Source organism: Vicugna pacos, chromosome 32 (assembly GCF_048564905.1).
Source record: "Vicugna pacos chromosome 32, VicPac4, whole genome shotgun sequence".
Classification (NCBI taxonomy): Eukaryota; Metazoa; Chordata; class Mammalia; order Artiodactyla; family Camelidae; genus Vicugna; species Vicugna pacos.
In genome coordinates, this window is record NC_133018.1 from 18927372 (window position 1) to 18946754 (window position 19383).

Genomic DNA, 19383 nt, shown 5'->3' on the forward strand with positions numbered 1-19383 from the left:
ACAAGTATCAAAATAAGGAAATTTAAAATTGATACTATGTTATTCATATTCAGTGTCCCCAGTTGTCCTAAGGATGTCCTTTGTAGCTTTTTTTTTTTTTTTGAAGGGAACCAAGATACACTCAAGGATCACACATTGCATTTAATTGTTGTGTCTCTTTAGTCTTTTTTACTCTAGGTGATTGCCTAGTTTCTATGTGTGTGTTTCACAATAACAACCTTTTTGAAGAGTTCAGGCCAGTTGTTTTGAAGAATGTCCCTCAGTTTGGGTTTGTCTGTTTGTTTTTCATGATTGGATTCAGGGCAAACATGTTTGACCACTACATACGTGATGGTGTGGCCTTTTCAGTGCAAAATATTCCGGGGCACCTGTTAAGATCTTAAGTGTCACCATTTGGTTAAGCTGGCTTCAAATTTGGGCTGCTTTCTTTGCTGGTTGGGCAAGTGGGTTATTGAGATGGTTTTCTCAGCTGTCAAGTGAGGGTAATAATCATCCTGGTTTTATGAGGCTGTTGAATTAATACACATAGGGCCCTTAGAACAGTGTGACACATTATAAGTACTTGATAAATTGTTCATATTACTATTATTTTCATCAGTACTCTTTCTACTAAAATTTATAGAGACCTTAATATGAGACAGGCACTGAGCCCAGTACTCAATTCTTTACCCCTCCAGCACTTAGGGCAGTGTATGGCGCAAAGGAGGCATTCAATATTTGTCAGTAAATGACAGCTCTATGAGATAGCTTGCTATCAATATCTAACCAACTTATAGATGAGGAAACTAAGGGTCAGAGAAGTGAAATAATTTATCTAAAGTCACTACTTGCAGTAGGGGCAAGAGCCTGGATTTGAACGAAGCTTGTAGGCTTTGTAAAATGGGGCATTAAGGAATCTGGATATGTACTGTAAACCCTCAAGGGCTTTGAAAAGAGCTGAATTGGAGCACCATGCACAGTGCTCTCAGACATACATAGAGTAGGCGCTCAATAAATAGTTGCGAACGAACGAGGAAAGAAAATGAGTCAGCCAGGGAGAGTTCATCTTGCCTCGGTTGGAGTCAGCGCTAAGGTGGGGACTATGAATCCGTTCGTCCTCATACTGCCCTTTGCCGAGTCACCGCAGGACCACGTGTTCCGGCAGGGTGGGGCTTCCGGTGACCACGCCCCAACAAACCACGCCCCTCGCTTTTCCTCGCGCCCGCGAATAGCCGCGGTGTTTTGGCCCGCTGGCGGAGCCGTAGCCACAGTTTCCTCGGGCGTCCGCAGCCGGGGACCCGGCTGTCCAGGATCCCGGGCCGAGGTCCACGATGTCAGAGGAAGAAACTAGGCAGAGCGAAAGCTCCCCGGAAGCCAGTGGGGTGACTGTCAGCGACATCCAGGAGCTGATACGGCGCAAGGAGGAGATCGAGGCGCAGATCAAAGCCAATTATGACGTGCTGGAGAGCGTGAGTGTGGGCACGGGGCTCCGGGGCGGGCGTAGGGGGAGCCCCGAGGCCTCCTGACCGGGTCCTCGGGCCCGGCGGGACTGGGAGGCCCGGGCAGCCTCCGCTTGAGCTTTCGGCTGTGGGTCTCCCTCCCCAGGAGGACCAAGGCGCCGCAACTGCGGCCTCTGTCGGCAGCAGGCAGTGAGGCAAATAATGTGAGTAACTAGAAATAATTGATACTCTAGCAAGCGTTTTTGGAGCCCTTGCTGGGTGCTGGGTGCTGTGTTAAGCGTTTTACATCGATTAGCTCATTTAACCCTCGCAGCAGGCCTTTGAGGTGAGTTCTGTTATTTCCTCCATTTTAGCGATGGGAAAACAGGGCATTACTTAAAGCTGACTTAGGTCACAGAGTTAATAAGTTTGCACAGGCAGCATAATAATCACCATTATCAGTCCTTGATGAACGCTTACCATATGTCCTGTGCTTTAGTAACCCCTGTACGTCAGAGCTTCTTAAACTTTAATGTGTATGCAAATCACCTGGAGATTCAGTATGATGGGGGGCGGGGCGCGGGAGCAGATACTGCATTTCTGGCAAATTCCCAGCAATGCTGATGGCACTGGTCTAAGGACGCAGCTCTGAGTGACGCGAAAGGCTCATCATTATTCTTATCATAAAAGGAGGAAACTGAGGCCCAGAGAGATGCAAACCCTTGCCAAGCATCATGTTGCTGGGAAGTGGCAGTGGTGGGGCTAGTTCCCAAGTCTGACTGGCTTCAAAACTGATACAGCTTTTCTTAAGCCACCTGGTTTAAACCCACAAATCGATTTGCAGAGGAAGAATAAATGAATTGCATCCTATACAGGGCGGATGGAATGCACTTTAGGTGATGGGAGTAAGATGAAGTATCCCACGGAGGCCAGGGTACCATTTTTCCGGATGCTGACTATATGCCTGAAGGGTGCTGGTTTATATCTGTGTTGTATCAGGGAGTCCTCTCAAAGACTCTGTGAAGTTGGTATGTTACCCTGAAGTTCAGAAAGGGGAAGTCACTTGCTCAAAGTCACAAAGTGGGATTCAGATCTCATGCCGGTCAAATCCAGAATCCGTGCTTTCAAGTGTTAGGCCAGCAGTTCCTCAAACTAGTTATTTTTCTGCTGTGGGCAGAATGCTCTATCTGTACACCTCCTGTACTGTTATTCCCTTGATAGTTTTCTTTAAGTTGACTCACTTTTTTACTTAGATAATTTTATTTTAAAAGGGACTTTTATAACTCTGCAATGTATGAAAAAATGAGTATCTCTTTCCTTAAATATAAGGTAAAAGTGTATATCAATGTGATCCATCCAAATATGCCAACTGGTGACTGGATTAATAAAATATGGTCTATCCATACAATGGGATAGTATTCAATAAAAAGGAGTGACGTACTGACATGCTACAGTGTGCATGAATCTTGAAAACATGATGCTAAGTGAAAAAAATTCATCACAGAAGACCACACATTTTATGATTCCATTTATATGAAATATCCAGAATAGGCAAATCCATAGACAGAAGGTAGGTTAGTGGTTGCCAGGGGCTGGGGAGAGGGGGGACTGGGAGTGACTGCTAATGGGTCTGGGGTTTCTTTTTAGAGGATGATGGAAATGTTTTTAAATTGATTGTGGTGATGGTTTCATAACTGTGAATATTCTAAAAACCACTGACTTGTGCACTTTAAATGGGTGGATTGTATGGTATGTGAATTATATCTCACTAAAGGCATTAAAAACAAAAAATAGGGAGACCCAGAGGTAATAAGTGATCTGGAGGTGATATAAAGACAAGTACCAAATGGAGACTTTCTTGTTGATTATTGAAAGGTTGAAGATAATTAGAAAGGGAATAAGTTTTCCAGACTCAGGGGTGCTTAATGCCCTGCGTGTAAGCTGCCTGTGGTGTGGGTCCCAACTTTGGAAAGCAGTGTCTGATGGGTATTGACTGGAGAGGGCCAATCAACTCTTAGTCCCTGTGGGAAGTCAGGAGGCAGATATGGGCACTTAGCCCCTGACACATTTGTACTGTATCTGTTGAGAGTCCTGTGTCTTAATGTAGGAGTATACTCCCTTAGGGGTATATGGGACCCCCTTCCCCAAACAGGAAACAGTAGGTGTAACTCAGAGGCTTTCAGAGAGAAAGGGAGAGAAGTGAATGGAATCCTTCCTTCTAGTACCTATGTACACAAGGCAGCTGGTCTCTGTGCTAATAATTACAGCCATTGTTTCTTACTTTCTGTGTATATTAATTGCCTCCATAATGAATCACCACAGCTTGGTGGCTTAGAACAACAGAAACTTGCTGTCTCACAGTTACGGAGGCCAGAAGTCTGAGATCAAGGTGTTGGCAGTTTTGGTTCCTCCGAGGCTTTGAGGGGGAATCCATTCTGTGCCTCTGTCCTAGATTCTGGTGGCTGCCGGCCATCCTTGGGTTGTAACTGCATCACTCCAACCCTTCCTCTGCCTTCCCACAGCCTCCTCTCTGCATCTCTGTGTCTCAAACTTCCCTCTCCTTTCTCTTATGAGGATACCCATCATTGGGTTTAGGGCCCACCCTAAATCCTTGAGATCCATAACTTAATTATATCTGCAAAAACCCTTTTTCCAAATAAGATCACATTCACAAGTTCTGGGGGTTAGGACCTGGGCATATCTTTTGGGGACCACTGTTCACCCCACTGTGAATGTGTCTGACACTGTGCTAAGCACCCTACACAGGTCAACTCATAAATTCTCAGAACAGGTGGGAAGGGAGGTGAATGTCATTATTCCCATTTTATAATTGAGGAAGCTGAGGCCTAAAGAGGTGAAGGTCTTGACCAGGAGCACCCAGGTTGTACGTGGCAGAATTGAGGTTGAAATCAAAGCCTGACTGAATGCACAGTCCCTGCAACATGTCGTGTGACATGTTTCATTGCTTCTGTGCACCACGCTCTGACTTATGTTGGAAAAGTCTTTAACATGTTAAAATCAATGTGTTATTTGGAATAGAGAATTTGTTCTCATGGTCAAAATTCAAAGTCTGCAAGAGGACATAAAGTGGAGTCTCTTTCCCTCCTGCATCCCCCAGTTCCTCTCCCCAGGTGGCAGCTGGTGATATGGTTTATCTTCCAGGGATGAAAAGCCTCTCTGAAGTCGCCTTTAGATCTCTTTTGATTTTCAGGACAACCAAAGTCCTGCCTCAGCTGGGTGCTCTTTGGGGCTTTCACCCTCCTCCCACTTCCAAGGCCACCAGCCAGGTGTCAGCTGCCAGTGGGAAGGAGGATTTGGAGGAGTTGGGAAGAGGCTGACCTTGGGAGTGATGCTCAAAGGAGTCTTTAGTTTTATCTGCACTGCTCCAGCTTCAGAAAAGGAGAACTAATTTATGCATTTCTTGTTATTAACAGTCAGGTAAAAAAAATAGTGCCCCCTTCAGAGAGCAGTCGTGAGAGGATGAGGGAGAGGACCTGGTCTGTGCTAAGTGATCAACATATGGCAGGTGTTGTTACTGTCACCTCTGTTATGACCGCAAAGGAAAAGAGTCCGAGGGGAAAGAGGTCTTGAGGACTTGATACCTGTGAAATCTTTTTAAACTCATTTCTTCCCTCCAGCAAAAAGGCGTGGGGATGAACGAGCCGCTGGTGGACCGTGAGGGCTACCCCCGTTCGGATGTGGACCTGTACCAAGTCCGAACTGCAAGGCACAACATCGTCTGTGAGTGACCCTCGCTGGGACATCCCCGCACCTCGCTGTAGGGGATGTTAAAGGCATGCAGTGAAATCACCAAGATTCCGTATTATCTGCTTCCCTCACCTCTGCCTTGATGGGATTATCTCATTGTCTCTATAGAGGGACCGAGAACTAAAGGAATGGGTTAGAACTCCAGGAGTCTATATTTATGGTTTCATTTTGTTTTTAAGAATTTTGCTTCATTGTGGGAAATTTATTGCAGTGACAACAGAAACCCAAGTCAGATATTGCTTACAATCCTAATCAAATAGGTTATGAGTTAGGAAATATATTTAGCTGTTAACAGTAGTGACTGACCACGGTCACTCAGACAGAGAAGAGTTCAGTCCCTCAGTAGACACATTTGGAGATACGCAGTGCAGGGCTGGCCATCCCAGACCCAGCCTCTGCCATCCTTAGGAGACGTCGTCCATCTCCAGCATCACCATGTCCGTGTGCCAGGCGGGATAAAAGGGAAGGATGAGGTAGGAAGGACAAAAATTCCTAGACCAGCTGGCACCCCTCCTTCTAAGGATCTGTGCTGCCTGCCCCACCCTCACGCCCTGCGTCAGTTTCTGCTTTCCCCTCGTAGGCTGCTCTGCCTGGAAGAATGTTGGGGAACGTGCCCCACGATGGGCTTGTCACTGTCGTAAATTAAATCTCACTTATGTGTGTGTGTATGTATATATAAATGCGCAGGTATGTGTGTATGGATATATAAATGTGTATGCATGTGTGTATATATGTATGTGTATGTATGTGTATATGTGTGGGTATGTGTTTATGTATATAGGTGTAGGTATGTGTATGTATGTATATGTGTAGGTGTGTGTATATATATGTTTGTAGGCGTGTGTGTACTTATATATGTATGTGTAGGTATGTGTGTGTATATATATGTGTGTGTGTAGGTGTATGTGTACTTATGTATATATGTGTAGGTAAGTGTATGTATTTATTATCAAGGAACAGAGAGAGAGTAGAGGTGGGCTAGTATATTTTAGTCTTCTTTTTCTGCTATAACAAATCGTCACAGACTTAGTGGTTTAAAATGTCACAAATTTATTACCTTATAGTTCTGGGAGGTGAGACATCCATGTGGGTCTCACTGGGCTAAAATCAAGGTGTCACCAGGGCTCTGTTCCCTCTGGAGGCTCTAGGGAGGAACCCATTTCCTCGTCTTTTCCGGCTTCTGGAAGCTGCCCACATTCCTTGGCTTGCAGCTCCTTCCGTCTCCAGAGCCAGCAATCACCTCTCTCCAGCATCTGCTTCTGTCATCACATCCCTTTATCTCACTCTCCTGCCTCTCTTTCACTTGTGAAGACCCTTGTGATTACAGTGGGCCCGGCACTGGGATAGTCCAGGATAGTCTCCCTGTCTCAGGGCCCTTAACTTACGCACACCTGTGAAGTCCCCTTTGCCATGTGAAGTAGCATATTCACAGGTTCTGGAGATGAGGACGTGAATTAAGATTTGGGGCCATTTTTCACTCTGCCACAGGTGGGCGACCAGCAGTCTCTACCGCAGAGTCAGATTAGAAGGGAACTCGTTGCCCACATTTTCCCCTTAATGGCTTCTGCTCTACCTTTTGCATCTTGACTCCATCTGCAGCATGTTTTGGTATAAGGCCAGGCTTCTCAGTGGGGGTACAAGTAACCCTGGGTTGGGACACAGCTTAAGATGCCAGAGGTTCCTCAGAGCCACAGTGTGATCATAGACCTTCTTAGAGCATCACTTTGAAGATTTCGGGAAAGGAAGCGTGCCATTTTAATATTAAAACAAATAGGAAGATACAGAGGAGGGAAAACCCATGTTGAGGCAATCAGACTAGAGGGAAATTTGGGGCTTTTGGCTACACACTGTGACTCCCTAGGGATGCGGCCCACGTGCTTCCCAGTTAGGATTCTGGGGGAAAGCTGAGAAGCCCTAGTCCACAGTGTGAGGGTAGGCACTGACTTATTTTCTCCCAAATAGTTGGCCTAATGTTCCAGCACTGTTTATTCAATAGTCTGTTCTTTCTCCATTAATTTGAAATGCTAACAGTATTACATGGTAAATCTTTAGATATGCTTACGTCTCTTTGTGGGTTTTTTACCCTGTTCCATTGATCTATCTTTTTGGGTGCTAATATCACACCGTCTTAATGACTTTAATATACTTAAGAGTCTGGTTGAGCAATTCGTTTTTATTGGTCTTGTTTTGAAAAACTATTGGCACAAATTTATCTCAAAAAGTAGACTTAATTTTTTGAGAACAGTTTTAGATTTATAGAAAAATTGGGAAAATAATCCAGAGAGGTCTCACATGCTCTATACCCATTTCCCCTGTTGTTAATTCTTATATTAATGCATGCTGCATTTGTTACAACTGCAAGTTTGTTTTTTGTGTGTGTGCTTTGGAAATAATTTGTCTGGAAAAAAAATTTTTTTTGACCTGAAGTGACAGGAGCAGAAACCAGGTCATGTAGCCTTGTGTGTCCACAGTCCCACAGTCCAGGGCACCTGGAAAGTCTGAAAGTCTGTGACCCAGGGATGCTAGACACGGACTGGTCTGCTCAGGCCTCTGAAGCTCCCCACAGGGAACTGGCTTGAATGAGGCATGGAATCCAGAGCAGTAGAGGAAGGTGTTCTTAGGTTAAAAGAAAGTTATCAGGGGTGGGTATAGCTCAGTGGTAGTGTGTGTGCTTAGCATGCACAAGGTCCTGGGTTCAATCCCTAGTACCTCCACTTAAAAATAAAATAAAATTAAAAATTAATTTAAAAAAATACATAAAGAAACCTAATCACCCCCCCCCCCAAATCAAAATCCCAGCCAGCCTACTGGACTGGCCTGCAGAGACCTTTCCTCAACCAGCATGGCGCTTTACAGCATTTCAGGTTAGCCATCAGTACTGAGAAAAAGCAGAGGATTTCACCCGCAAACTCCTAATTTCCAGCCTTTCTCCCTGTCACCGCTCCCAGACTGGACATCACCAGTAGGCTTGGCGTCATATTTTCTTCTAGAGGCACTAAGAGAAAAGTGGACGCCTCCCTCCCCCACGACGGCTTCACTTGTTTGCATGACCCTCGTGCTCGCCCCTGGTCTGCATGTGAGTTTGTGGCCATGGGTTCAGCGGGACGAGTCCTTCCTTCTGCTCACCTTTCAGGTCTCAGCTGAAATGGTGCTGCCTTTGGGAGGCTGTCCCTGCTCCTAGACTAGCAAGGTCAGGTCCCCTGGCAGGGTTGGCCCTCGTCACAGTCATCAGATGTCTTTGGAATTACTTGTCCCACAGCTGCTTTCCGTGCAAGACTGTAAGCATCACGAGGGCAGCCCCTCTGTCCTGTTCACAGACGGGCCCTCGGCCTCTAGCCCAATGTTTGGCACGTAGTAGTGCTCCTTGCATATTCAGTGAGTGAATGTGGGGGTCTCGCGTCCTCAGCTGTCCTCCTTGGCCCCTGATATGGTGCTCTCCTCCCAGGTTTGCAGAACGATCACAAGGCGGTGATGAAGCAGGTGGAGGAGGCCCTGCACCAGCTGCACGCTCGTGACAAGGAGAAGCAGGCCCGGGACCTGGCTGAGGCCCACAGGGAGGCCACGAACCACGGCCAGAGCCAGGGCCTCAGCCCTCCTCAGGCCTTCGCCAGAGTCAACAGCATCAGCCCCGGCTCCCCGGCCAGCATCGCAGTAAGCCTGGCTGGCCGCCTAAAGCCACACCCAGAAGGCCTTGGGGCAGGGTTGCAGGCAGTGGGGGTGGGGGTGGGGGGGACTGTGGGCAAGCAGAGCCGCTCTCTTTCTCACTCATGCCGCAGACGCTGATGGAGGCCTGCTGGCAGCCCAGCCGCGTGCTGGGAACAGAGTTTCAGGGGGGCGTCGGCCCCTGCTGCCCACTGAGCTGGCTGGGGGTGGGGGGACCAGGGACACAAGGTAGAAGGTGATAAATGTCCCAAGGGGAAAAGAAGATCTCTTCTTGGGGCTGATTTTAGTTGGATGTCGAAAATAGACATGAGAGTGACAGCGATGGATGCCACTTCCCGAGCCCTTGCTTTGCACCACGTGTCCTGACTCACATTGCACACCTGTGGTGTGTTCTAGAAAGTTTTAACATGTTTATTGGACTATCACTCACATACCATAACTTTTACCCATTTAAAGTGCCTATATGATTCAGTGGTTTTTAGTGTAGTCAGTCAATTTTAGAATCCTTTCATGATCCTGGAAAGAACCCCTGTACCGACTAGCTGTTACCCTCAACCCCCTGTCCTCCCCCCACCCCTGGCAACCACCATCTGCTTTCTGTCTCTATGAATTTGCTTATTTTGGACAGTTCATATATATGCAAATGGAATCATACACTATGTGCTCCTTTTTAGCATCATGTTTTCAAGGTCCATTTCCATGTTGGAGCACGTATCTCTCTACTCCCTTTTTACCGCTGAGTCATAATGTGCTGTGTGGATAGACCACATTTTGTTTCTCTATTCATCAGTTTATTTCCATTTCCTGGCTATTACGAATAATGCTACTGTGAACACCATGTACGCGTTTTTATGTGGACCTCCATTTAATAATTAGCCACCTTCTGGGGTAGGTACTGCTCTCTTCCGTTTCACCCATGAGAAAAGCCTCCAAGACCTGAAGGGACTTGTGCCAGGATACAGAGCTTCCAGAAGGTGGAACTGGTCCTGCTAGTCCGCTTTAGTGATCATGAGACTGTAGGTCACATACAAGCTCCGTTTATTCACCACTGTGTTCACAGCTTCAGCACTGTGCTGTCGTCAGCCCCTGACAAATATTTGTTGAAGGGATGAAAGGTGATATGCGTTCTTAGAATTGAAGGGTCACTCTAGTTCTGGGTCAGCATTGTGCCTGTGGCTGCTTGCTTGGGGGGGTGTCTAAGGCAAACATGTTTAAATTCTGACCCCTGAACAAAATAGGCCAGACTGGCCTGCCTCTTCTTGCCCCTGAACCTGGGTCAGGACCCCAGAGGGCAGTGTTTGGCTTTTCTGCACGTTCCTTGGCCTCCACAGCAGCCAGCTTTCATCAGATAGCTTTTATCAGTCATTGGGCAGACCTGCCCCCGGAGGAACCCCTGGAGGAGGTGGCCCAGTTATCTCCTGGCCCCTCCTGCATGAGGTAGGTAAGTCCCAGCCTCTTTGCTTCGTTCCTGCTGTTCTCCCCTGTAGAAAACATGCTCTTGACCTTGACATTAAATTGTGTGGGAGGGTAAAAAATACCGGCAGCATGTTTACCCTCTAGCCTGGTTTTCTGTTTTCTCTTCTCTCTTTAGGGTCTGCAAGTGGATGATGAGATTGTGGAGTTTGGCTCTGTAAACACCCAGAACTTCCAGTCGCTGCATAACATTGGCAGTGTGGTCCAGCACAGTGAAGGGGTGAGTTAGGGTGACGTGGCATTGGGGCAGTAACCCTGGAATTGCCAGGGCTGGGAAACCTTGCCAGGGCCTTTACTGCTGCCCTCAGGGTGCTGTTACTCAGGCATAGTCCCCGCTCAGGGCCTTTGCATTTGCTGTTCCCTCTGCCTAGAATGCTTGTCCCCCCACCCCCTCTTATTTCCTTCATCTTCTTCCCTCACCCTCTCATCCTCCTTCCCTTCTTCATCTTGTACAAATGCTACCTTCTCAGTGAGGCCTTTGTGGCCACTGTATCTAAAACACCCCTCTCCTGCTTCCTATGCCTGTTTGCATTTAATAAGGTTTCTTAGAAATCTTTTCATTTGGGCACATCCCTTGCTCTTTTTTTTACTGCTGCATAGTACTCCGCTGTGTGAATGGGCTGCCATTTGTCCACCCATTGCCTTATCCCTGAACATCTTAGTCATCTCCTGTTGTATCCCAGTGTGAACAGTTGTGCACACTTGCTTACAGCTGTGCATACCTGTGGGTTCTTCTCAAAGTAGATACCAGAAAGTAGAATTATAGGCTCTAAGCAAATGCACACTTAAAATTTTAATAGGTAATTTGAAACAGTTTTACAAATTTATACCCTGACCAACTGTATGTGAGTACAGTCGTCCCTCGGTATCTACGCGGAACTGGTTCCAGGACCACCGCAGACACCAAAATCTGCAGATGCTTAGGTCCCACGGTTGGCTCTCCGTATCTGCGGTTCTGCATCTGCGGGTTCAAGCAACCGCGGATCACGCAGCAGTGTATTTATTGAAAAAAATTCATGTATAAATGAACTGAAGCTGTTCAAACCCATGCTGTTCAAGGGTCGGCTGTATCATATCATCAATAGTACTGTTTTATTAGTGATCTTTTAATAGCTTTCCGGAAATGGCATCTTGTTTTATTTGGTATTTTCCTGGTTACCGGTGAGGTTGAATATCTTTTTTTATATGTTCATTAATGCTTATATTTTTATTTCTATGAATTGTCTGTGAATTTTTTTAATGGATAGTCATTTATTAAAAAGCAGTTTACTCTGGAAAAAATAAAAAAGGAACTACAAAGAATATTATGTATTAAGTTCAAATCCTAGTATTTAAATTTCTCTGAAGCAATTTATGCTTCAGTAATTAGAAGAGAGAAGAGATGAAGAGTTAATAAGATGAAGAATTATCTGTGAATCTTTTTTTTATTGGGTTATTTGTCCTTTTTAAAACTGATTTATAGGAATTCTTTCTATGTCTGAGATATTAAACCTTTGCCTGTTTACATATTGTGTATGTTTCTCCTGATTAGATCCTTTTAATTTTGTTTATGGTAACTTTGATTACTTGAAAGGTTTTTTTTTTCATTCAGTTAGATATTCATTTTGTTGAATTAACATTACAGGACTCTTCAGTGCCAAAACCGTACCTGAGAATTTAAATGAAGAAATATGGTGCAATACGTGGTAGTACAGTGATGTTCAAACAGCAGTAGATTAGAACTTGATTTGTGTGCATTTTGATAATTTCGTTCCTTAAAGATATAATAAAAGATGAAATTCAAAATTGGCTGCAGTCTTCCAGTTTCTGGCAGACTATGCTGTTAAAAACATTTCCACCTAATCATTTTGGCTTGTTTCTCAGTAATGTAACCCCAGCAAAACTTTTTTTTGGCAAAGATCCATATTTTGCAGAAGAAATATGGGGCTCAAAGTAAAGTTTTTGGTTCCCAAATGAATCTTCAGATCAACCAACAATTCTTGGTTTGTCTTGCGCCCAGTCAACCCCGGCTTGGCTGCACTGCTCATCCATGTGGAACTCATCAGAAGGCAGGCAGTGGGCCAAGAAACAGCTGGCCGGTGCCTGCGCCCCTGCTAGAGGTCGGGCCTTCAATTCCACACTGACTGACACCGTCATCAAATTTGTGCTCATGTGGACGAGTTTAAAATTTGTATTTTGTCAGATACGTCAGTTTTTTGCTTAATGGCTTTGGCATTTTGTGTCTGCTTAAAGCAATTCTTCTAGTACTTTTATTGTTTTGTCTTTAGCTTTTCTTTAATCCATCTGGAATGTGTCTTTTATTTTTATTTTTTATAAGTTTAATTGAAGTACAGTTCACACACCTTACAGTTCACCCACTTAAAGTGCGTAATCCAGTCATTTTTAGTATATTCATAGAGTTGTGCCTCCATCACCACAGTCAATTGTGGAACACTTTCATCACCCCCAGAAGAAGCCTTGTACCCATTAGCAGTCACTCCTCATGCCCCCGTGTACACCAACCTCTGGCAGCCACTAAACTGCTTTCTGTCTCTATGGACTTGCTTATTCTGGACACTTCATATAAATGGGATCATACAGCATGTGATATTTTGTGACTACTCTCACTTAGCATTGTGTTTTCAAGGTTCATCCATGTTGGAGCGTATATCAACACTTCATTCCTGTCTGTGACCAAATAACATCCCATTGTATGGATGAACCGCGTAAACCACGTTCTATTTATCTGTTTATCATTGATGAATATTTAGGTTGTATCCACTTTCTGGCTATTATTATAGAATAATAATTATAATAGAATAATACCTCTGTGAACATTCTGTATAAGTTTTTGTGTAGACATACGTTTTCATTTCTCTTGAGTTCATGGCTCACCTGAAATTAACTTTTGTGGATGGCGTGAAGCAGGGCACCACACTTAATTTTTTTCCCCAAATGAATAGTATTAGTCCCAGTAACATTTACTGAAGAGTTAGTACTTTACCCGCTCATTTTTATCGCCACCTCTGTTACATGATTCTAATATGTGGGAATGTTTATTCCGTGGCCTTGGTTGGTTCTGAGCCTTTCTGCGTTTCCCTGGAACAAATCCGTTTGTTCCTGGCCTGTTTCCTTTTAACCCCTTGCCATATAGCACCTTGTATGTCTACTGGTGAGTGGAAAAGTCACCCCAAAACTTCAGCAGCTTAAAACAACAAACATTTATTGTTGCTCACAGTTTCTGAGGGTCCGGCACCCAGGAGTTGTGTAGCTGGGTGGTTTTGGTCAGGGTCTCTCATGAGGTTGTGGTCAAGATGTAATCAGAGGCTGCAGTCATCTGAGAGCTTGACTGAGGTTAGAAAATCTGCTTCCAAGATGCTTTACTCACAGGGAGGCTTCAGTCCCTCATCACGCGGCGCCTCTCCACGGGGCTGCTGCTCGGTGGCGGCGGGGCCCCCCAGGGTGGGGGATCCATGGGGAAGCAGAGCGGAGGCAGCAGCGCGTTCTCCGGCTCCGTCTCTGGAGCTTCACACTGTCACTTCCACTTGATTCCACTCCTTAGAAGCACCTTGCTAAGCGCAGCCCACACTCAAAGGGTAGGGAATTTGACTTCAACTCTTGAAGGAAGCAGTATCTCAGCAATTGTGGACATAACCTAAACCACAACACAGGGTTTGTATTTTCTCCAGTTACTCAGCTACCACTTGTCCAGTTTCTCTAAGCTTTTCATTTTCTCTGCCACCTCTCATCTTTGCAGTCTCCTTTCCCATTTTACTTATTTATCCTTGGGGCGTTGTATCCTTGTTATTGCTTTACTGTTCTGTCATCACTTTCATGAGGTTTCGAGAGGTGGTGCAGATGTGGGTTCATTCTGTGATGTTTACCCAACGTCTGTTTTTCATTCCTTCCCCACCTCCTGCGCCCCCGCCCCACCCCCACTTGCGAGTGTGTTATAGTTCACTCATGTCTCTTGCGTGGCTTGCTGCACATACTTTTACACCTTGTAATTGTCTGAGCTTGTTCTTACTGGTTTGTTTTGTAAATGTCTTTTTTTTTTTCTGGAAGAGGTAACACATACACATGGTCAAAACAGAACTCAGAGAACATTAACAATGAAAAATCTCCCTCTCCGAGTCCATTTCCTCTCCTCCAAAGGCAGCCACTTTCTAGCCATGTGTCCTTCCAGGGACAGTCCATTCACACATCAGCAGACAAAGCTACTGGTTGCTTTTATTAAAGTATAATTTATCTACAGCAAAATTCACCCTTTGCAGTGGACGGTACTGTGAATTTTGACAACTGTGTATAGTTATATAAATGTCACCAAATGAAGATACAGGGCAGTTCCACCACCCAAAATGGCCTTATCCTTTTATAGTTAACTTCTCTCCTTCCTGTCCTCGTTCCTCCAAAAAACCCCACTGATCTCTGCCCATCCCTTTAGCTTTACCTTTTCCAGAATGTTCTGTAAGTGGAACTGCACAGTATAAAGCCCTTTAAGTCTGGCTTCTTTCACTCAGTGTCATTCATCTGAGGTTCTTATGCATCATCAGGTGCATCTTTAGGTCATCCCTTTTCGTGGCTGCGTAGTGCTCCACGGTTCAGTGAATGGATCGTTTATCCATTTTCCAGTAAGGGATGTTTAGGTTCTTTCCAGTTTTTGGTGATTACTCATCATAGCTACTGGGTTTTAATCTGTCTTTTCTAGTTAAATATATTCTTAGGCTCCTTAGGGTCTAGAAATCCCTTTTTAAAAAATTGAGGTATAATTGACATATTAGTCGCAGGTGTACAATGTAATGATTCAATATTTGTATATATTGCAAAATCATTGCCACAGTAAGTCTAGTTAATGTATGTCAACATCCATAGTTAGAGAATTTCTTTTTCATGTGATGAGCGCTTGTAAAATTTACTCCCTTAGCAATTTACTCCCTTAGCTATACAATAGAGTATTATGTACTATAATGTACACATGGTGACTGTAGTTAATAATACTGTATAAGTCTTTCTTTACAAAAGTAGTTATTGAACACTTTTGAGTAACAGAACCTTTTCTTCAAATGAAATTTCCTGGGGAATTCCAATATATCAAACAAATAAAAGCTATGCTGCTGGGATGGGCTGGAGGTGGTGGGGAGAACTTCACCCCCTCAGGGCCCTGGGTCCTTCTGGAACTCTTTGGGCTTATACCCAGATGTTTAATTGCATGTTTAAATGGTAATTGTATTTTCTATTTTTAAAGGAATAGCCATACTGTTTTCCACAGTGGCTGCACCATTTTACATTCCCATCAGCAGTGTACAAGGGTTACAGTTTCTCCACATCCTTCCCAACTCCTGTTATTTTCTGTTTTTTTTTTTGTTTTTGTTCTTGTTTTTTTTGATAGTAGCCATCCTAATGGGTGTGAGTGGTATCTCATTTAGTTTTAATTTGCATTTCTTTTCACATGCTTATTGGTACATTTGTACATCTTTCTTGGAGAAATGTCTATTTAAGTTCTTTGCTTATTTTTTAATTGGGTTGTTTTGTTGTTATTGTTGAGTTGTAGGAGCTCTTTATATATTCTGGATATTAATCCCTTATCAAATATATGATTTGCAAGTATTTCCTCCCATTCTGGTTGGTGGGTTGTTTTTCACTTTGTTGACAGTGTCCTTTGAAGTACAAAAGTTTTTAAATTTTAATTTGTAATTTTTATCTTGTTTTAAGTTGTAATTTTCTTTAGTATGTATTGTACCTACTTGACTTTTTAAAGTAATACATACACATAGTAAAAAACAATTAATGGTACAGAAAGATATAAGAGTAAATGTCTTTTTTTACTCCAACTGCTAGTGCTTCTTTCTGAAAGTAACCACTGTTAACAGTTTATCTTCCAGAAAACTTTGTATGCATCAAGCAACACATATGTCTGTTTATTTATTTATTGATTGAATTTTTAGAGTTTTTGTTTCTTTTTAATTTTTACTTTTATTTTTAAAGTATTATTATTTTTTGAAGCATAGTTGATTTATAACACATATGTCCTTTTAGGACATATAGTCAAATGGGTTTATACTTGGCTGGTTTTGTTTTGTTTCGTTTTTACTAAAACTGCTTATTCACCATACTATATTTGAACAATACTTTACTGAGGGGTATTTTGGGTGTTTTCAGTTTTTGAATTTACAGACAGCCCTGGAATGAACTTTGTTCATGTGTCATCTTGTACTTTTGCAAAGTGTCTCTTGTATGCACCTTTTAAAGATTTGTTGTTGTTGAGGGGAAATGTGTTTCTCCAGGAAGACAGTACAAATTTCTAGCCCCACTGGCTGCCCACGAGTGCCAGATCCCCACGTTCTCAACACTGTACGAATTATGCTTGAAATAAGCATCTTTATCAATCTGGTGGGCAAAAAACAGCCTCCTCCTAGCCTGAATCTGTGAGCGCTGATGAGGTTGAACATAAAATGAGCTTATTTTCCTTTCAGAAGCCCCTGAATGTGACAGTGATCCGCAGAGGGGAGAAACATCAGCTCAGACTCGTGCCAACACGCTGGGCAGGGAAAGGGCTGCTGGGGTAAAGTATCCGCGCCTGTTCGTTCACACTGCCGCGTCCGTGCGTGTCAGACATAAAGCTGCGGGGAGGAGGCGGGGTCGTGGGGAAATGATGGCAGTTTCCAGACTGCCTGCAGAAACTCATGGTGAATCCTTGTGGCAGGAATGAGACTGCAGGTATGGAGGTGGAGGGAGCCCTGGTCACTCTGGTTCCTTGATTAACTGGGCATTTGCTTTAAAAGAATGGATGCATGTAGTTGAAAAGCTCAGAAGGGCTCACTTCTGACTTTCCTGAATGGAGCCACCAAACTTACACTGTTCCTTTTCATTTTTTCTTCCAGCTGCAACATTATTCCTTTGCAAAGATGATTGTCTTTGGGGAACAGTAACAGGAAAGCATCTTCCCTTGCCCTGGACTTGGGTCAAGTGGGGATTTCCTCCTTCTCTTCTCTCCCTGAAGCTTAAGGATCTGGAAGAGGCTGGAAGCCTGAACTTCTCGGATGTGGAACGCTGTAGCCTCCCAATGTCATCTCTCAGGATTAAGGCATTGTTAAAAACTTGATTTGTGTTTAGCATCTTTTGCAAATTAGGGCCATGGCCATAAATGGGAATCCTCTGGATCGTGAGCAAGTGGGCGGGTATTATTATGGCAGGTGCCAATATGACTTTATTCTTCTAGAAATTTTGTTTTTTTCCCAAATAAACACAGTTTTACAGAGCTGATATGACCATGTTATCATCCCAGCTGGATTTCCTATAAACCTCTCAAACCAATGCTTGGGCGGGAGTTAGATCATCCTCATAGAAAGTTGGCAGAACAAACCAACAGTTGCGCTGAAGTCAGGATTTGACCAGCATCATCTCAGGAACATCATCCTTTAGTGAATGGGGTTTCCAGACACTCAAGCTGCACCATCTGCGTCTGCACTGCAGCACTGCTGTTCTGGATATAGAAATTGCAACCTCAGCAGTGGGACCTCTAGGGCCACAACTTCTCCCTTTAAGAATAGGTTGAAAGCCAGGAGGCACCCCTGGTAGCCCAGTATGGTGGCGGCTTCCTCTTCTGTAATCCACCAGAGGGCAGCAAGCTGCCTTCACTTCTGGAGTAAAAGACCCTGCAAATTAGCTTCTAATTTGACTTTATGATGAACCTCCTGGCCATGCCCTCAGATCAGCACTATTTTGTAGACTGCTAAGATGTGTTGACATTGCTGAGGGGAACCAGCAGTGTGTGCAGACCTGTCTTCTTAAAAATGTTGATTCCTCCTTCCTTTTATTTTCTGTCTTTAATGTGGCAGCATGAGTTTCAGTGATTCCTGGTGACTCAAGTGTCTCTCTTTCTCTCCTCACTATCATGGTGTTTATTTCCATAGTTCTTGCAAACCCCTTTCTGTTTCAGAGGATGTCTGGCACATTCTGGTGAGGCATGCTTGAGTTCCTGGGGATGGATTTGCTTGGGTTGGGTGCAGATGCCAGCTTGCCCTGACAGGAGTCAGGACTAGGGTGTGCTTCCAGCCATGGGTTCTTATGCTTAATTGGAAAGCCTTCCTGTTGAGTGTCTTTCCCCAAACTTTGTACTCCAGCGGAACATCCACATGTATCTCCCCTCTTGTAGCCACAGACATGCTGTGTTTACCAATGTTTGCTGTTTAAATTGTTTGTTCTAATTCCAAGTGTTTTCTAGTCTCTTTTTGTAAGCCCTAGACTATAATAAACACAGCTCGTCCTATCCAGTACTTTTTTTTTTTTTGAGATGTATGCATATGAATCAGCCAGCATTGGGTACAAGGGTGGGGGTGGGAAGAATCACTCACATTCTCCTAAACTGACAGCAGCTGAGTCTTCTGTATCAGTGCCTTTGGCTGGATTCCTGCGAGTCTCCTTTCGGAAACCACGCGGCAGCGCCTCTCCCCCGAGGACCGCCAGGGGGCGTACCGGTCCTGCGCCACTGCTTTCAGGGCACGTGACCTCCGTCCAGCGTCTCGCTTTACGGCTCGTCGCCTGAGGCGGCGGCGGCGGCGGCGGCGGTTACCATGGGGACGGGGCTTGGGTAGCAACCGTAACTAGAGAGCCGGTGGAGGAGAAAGTGGCGGCAGCTGGAGGCCAGGAGGTGGGCTTGGGGTCCAGGTGGCGGGAGGACCCCGGCCTTTGAGGCCCAGGGTGGGCGCGCTCTGTGAGTCGGGGACGGGGGCCCGGCAAGGCAGGGCCCGGTGCTTCTGGGGGCGCTCGCACAACTCGGGCCAGGAGGGGCGAGGGGGGCCCCAGGGAGACCTGAGCTGGAGGTCCCGGCCACTCCTGGGCTTTGTGCCTCCGCGGATCCACACACCTGCCGCTCCCCGCTCCCCGCCCCCCACCGCGCATCAGGTGTCACTGGCAAAGTTTGGCAGTCAGAAGAGGCTCTGTGCTAAGAGCCCTAGACTTGAAATCATAGCCATAATTTTTCGGGTGGCAGAATTGAGCATCCGAGAGGTCTGCTTCTTACTAGCTGTTTGATCTTGAATAAGCCCCTTCAACTCTCAGAACCTTAACCTCTTAAGTATGC

The 19383-nt window shown here is 44.9% G+C and overlaps 1 protein-coding gene across 2 annotated transcripts; it reads left to right on the forward strand.

The window, feature by feature from the left end:
- Positions 1–1193: 1193 nt before the first annotated feature.
- PSMD9 (proteasome 26S subunit, non-ATPase 9) lies at positions 1194–17403 on the forward strand. Of its 2 annotated transcripts, XM_006209510.4 has the most exons (6): positions 1194–1448; positions 5057–5159; positions 8632–8837; positions 10441–10542; positions 16775–16863; positions 17183–17403. In XM_006209510.4, the coding sequence occupies exons 1-6, from the start codon at positions 1311–1313 to the stop codon at positions 17208–17210; spliced, it is 666 nt and encodes a 221-aa protein (XP_006209572.1). In that variant the 5' UTR covers positions 1194–1310; the 3' UTR covers positions 17211–17403. The 2 variants fall into 2 exon arrangements, with proteins under 2 accessions (XP_006209572.1, XP_072808989.1); XM_072952888.1 differs by lacking the exons at positions 16775–16863; positions 17183–17403 and adding an exon at positions 11947–12089 and having other exon boundaries at positions 1195–1448.
- Positions 17404–19383: the final 1980 nt, after the last annotated feature.